The following is a 3,019-nucleotide window of genomic DNA, read 5'->3' on the forward strand; positions in this document are numbered from 1 at the left end:
TTTTGTGAGATTGAAATTAAAATTTGAAAGTAAGGGACTAAAATGATCAAATAAAAGTACATGGTAAATCAAAATTTTACTAAATATAGGGCAATATAGAGTTTAACCAAAAAAACTTAACAGCAATTACTTAAATATAAACTTTCGAAATATTCAGTGACCATTTTATAAGCTTTTAAAGTTAAATAATCAGAAACGTAAAGTTACTAATAATTCAACACGGCGAGTGTAGTGTACCATTAACTTTTAACATACAAAGTGAATAAAAAAATGTTATTAAAATTCCAATACATGTATTATATTAGTAAAGTAATGACTCACCGCCAAATAGTTATTTATAACTTCTAGTAAACATTTTAATTCAAGCCACCATAATCTCAATTGTAAAACATATTTTCAATGCCAAACTTTTTAATAATATTGTTGAAAAATAAATAAGAGCTCAACATTCGAATGTTGAACAACATAATTATAATTGTGTTACAAATTCATAAAGTTATTTGTTAAACCTATCCAATATAAGCTCTACTAGATTGAAGGTTGTCTAATATGAGGCCCAACCACATATAAAAGAACAAACATAGGGCTAATACCATCAAATGTCCCAAATTACAATCATATCATAAATTTCAAAACATTCTGATTGAATTCTAAATGTTAATATTGTATAATTAATCCTTTCGTTAACTTAATTGTCAACTTAAATAAAATATTAGTTCGGATATTTCTAGAGTATATTGAAACACAATACAAATTGTAATGTACTTCCCATGTAGATAAATTTACCATTGGACGTTAAAGCCCCAAGCACATTTCAAGTTGCGAGTTGGTAGCTTTTCTTTATAAACGATCTCAATTCAAATTTATGTATTTAAGTAATTAATTTTATTAATTTTGAAATCGATAATAAAGACATACTCACATGTAATGTCTTCTATAATAACATAATTTGATCCTGATATATACATCTTATTATTTGTATGATCTAAAAAATTCAACAAATTCACCTAAATTACATTACATAAATGTGCGAGCTAACTGTATTAAATCAGGACCAAATTGATAGAAAGTGTACATTTTGAGGACTAAATTTATTATTATACCAACAAATTTCTATACAATTCATGAAATTCATTAAGGTGTGATTAATTGTTCTTAGTTGCTCTCTTTTGAAATTAATCGGGATTAAATTGTTCCAATTTCTTTTTAGAGGAACCACATTGAGAGAAACTGAAGAAATCTTTTGACCTTTTCTTTCAATTGACTTCGAATGAAGCAATTTTAAATGACCATAAGCATGGGGTACAACAGCAATACATACAACACCAGGCAACCATACACAGCAAACTCAAAAGAAAATTATTTTATCCCTCTCCAATTCTTTTTGAAGAATCAATTAGAATGTTATGAAATTCGAGAGCAATTTAGAATCTGACCCAACAAGAAGATAACATGAACCAAAAAGAAGGTAAACAAAGAGGTGATAAGTAAATTATCTCTTATAGTGTCATTCAAGGTCAAGGGAACCTCAACTTCAAAGCCGATCGCGACAAGCCCGATTCCACGAATTGTATAGCTTCTTCGATCCTCGATTCTGAAACCAATTTATCCATCCATGTAACCCCAGAAATCAACCGTCGATCCATAGCTTCCTTACAAATCTCACTTGCCATTTCAAACTCATTCTTCTTCCTAAGGAATGAAAGAACTTTACAATAAGTAGCCCTATCAGGTTTATAACTTTTCTTCAGTTCACCATACCAATGCTTCACTTGCTCTAAATTCCCTTCATCACAATACCCTGTAATCAAAGCATTGTAACTATGAATATCGGGTTCGATCCCTTCGTTCTTCATTTCTTCAAAGAACTCTACAGCTTCCAATACCTTATTGCCATGAACCAATCCTCTTAACTTCGAGTTATAAGTCCTAATATCAGGAACAACATTCTTCTTTTCCATCAATCCCCAAATTTCATCTCCATCAACAATTCGACCCCTTGAAAAAAACCCATCAAGCAGTGTGTTAAACGTTATAATATCAGGCTCTAATCCTTTCTTCTCCAATGTATCAACCATTGATAATGCTGAATCCATGGAACCCATCTCGCAATAGGCTTTAATAACTGTGTTATAAGAAATCAAATCCGGTTCGATTCCTAACTTTTCAGGTAACTGTTCTAGCAACTCCCCGGCGTTAATGAACTTCTTTGAATGAAGATAAGCTGCCAAAAGGGCATTAAATGAGTTTACCGTACGTTGACATTTCAATTCAGGCATTTCGTCGAACAGTTTATGGGCTTGTTCGTACATGCCAGATTTCCCATAAAGCGTCATGAGGCGGATTACGAAGCCTTCCTGGGAGATCTCTTCGTACTTCTTTTGGTGTTGGAGGATGTCATCAATCAACGAGAACTGTTTTTGCCGACGCGAGGCGGAGAACAGTGTTGAAGTAAGCAGTTCTATTATAGTTGCGGAATTTGCTGGATTTAGAAGATTTCTTGAATCTGTGGACGAGATTTTGGAACTTGGGTACCTCGTCTATGGATTTGGAGGAGGTTATAGCGGCGGCGGTGGGGACGGCGGGATTGGTAGCTGAAGAGCGGGAAGTGTTAAAGAGGCCGGCCAGACGGCGGATGGAAGTGACTTCTGTTGCTTTGCTCATTTCTTTTTCCGTAGGTTAAGAATTTTGGTTAACGAGTTGATTATCAAACTTTAAGGTTAGATAACGCATTAGGGCCGTTGAGTTAGGTTTACATTTATATTTTTTTAATTTGAGCCAATTTGTTTAACTATTTATAAAAAATAAAAAATATAAATACAAAAACATAATAAAATAGTCCTTTTGATGAGTGGTTCGAGCTCGATTTTTTTTTTAAATCGAGTTTCAATTGGTTCAAAAATTTGTTCTTAATCTCAATTTCTTATTATTACAAGACAACTATACTTATGTATGACACATTAAGCTTAGGGGTGACAAAACTTGAATCACTCAATGGTTCTAGATCGATCTTGTAATA

The 3,019-nt window shown here is 32.7% G+C and overlaps 1 protein-coding gene across 1 annotated transcript; it reads right to left on the bottom strand.

Moving 5' to 3' along the window:
- Positions 1-1,517: 1,517 nt before the first annotated feature.
- On the bottom strand, positions 1,518-2,336 carry LOC121222435 (pentatricopeptide repeat-containing protein At3g13150). Its single transcript, XM_041103200.1, has one exon. The coding sequence runs from the start codon at positions 2,334-2,336 to the stop codon at positions 1,518-1,520; it is 819 nt and encodes a 272-aa protein (XP_040959134.1).
- Between the last annotated feature and the right edge of the window lie 683 nt (positions 2,337-3,019).

This window comes from Gossypium hirsutum, chromosome D10 (genome assembly GCF_007990345.1).
Source record: "Gossypium hirsutum isolate 1008001.06 chromosome D10, Gossypium_hirsutum_v2.1, whole genome shotgun sequence".
In the NCBI taxonomy this organism is placed as follows: Eukaryota; Viridiplantae; Streptophyta; class Magnoliopsida; order Malvales; family Malvaceae; genus Gossypium; species Gossypium hirsutum.

Excerpts from the sequence above, each read along its gene's own strand:
- LOC121222435 (XM_041103200.1), bottom strand. The coding sequence starts at position 2,336 with ATGACGCTTTATGGGAAATCTGGCATGTACGAACAAGCCCATAAACTG.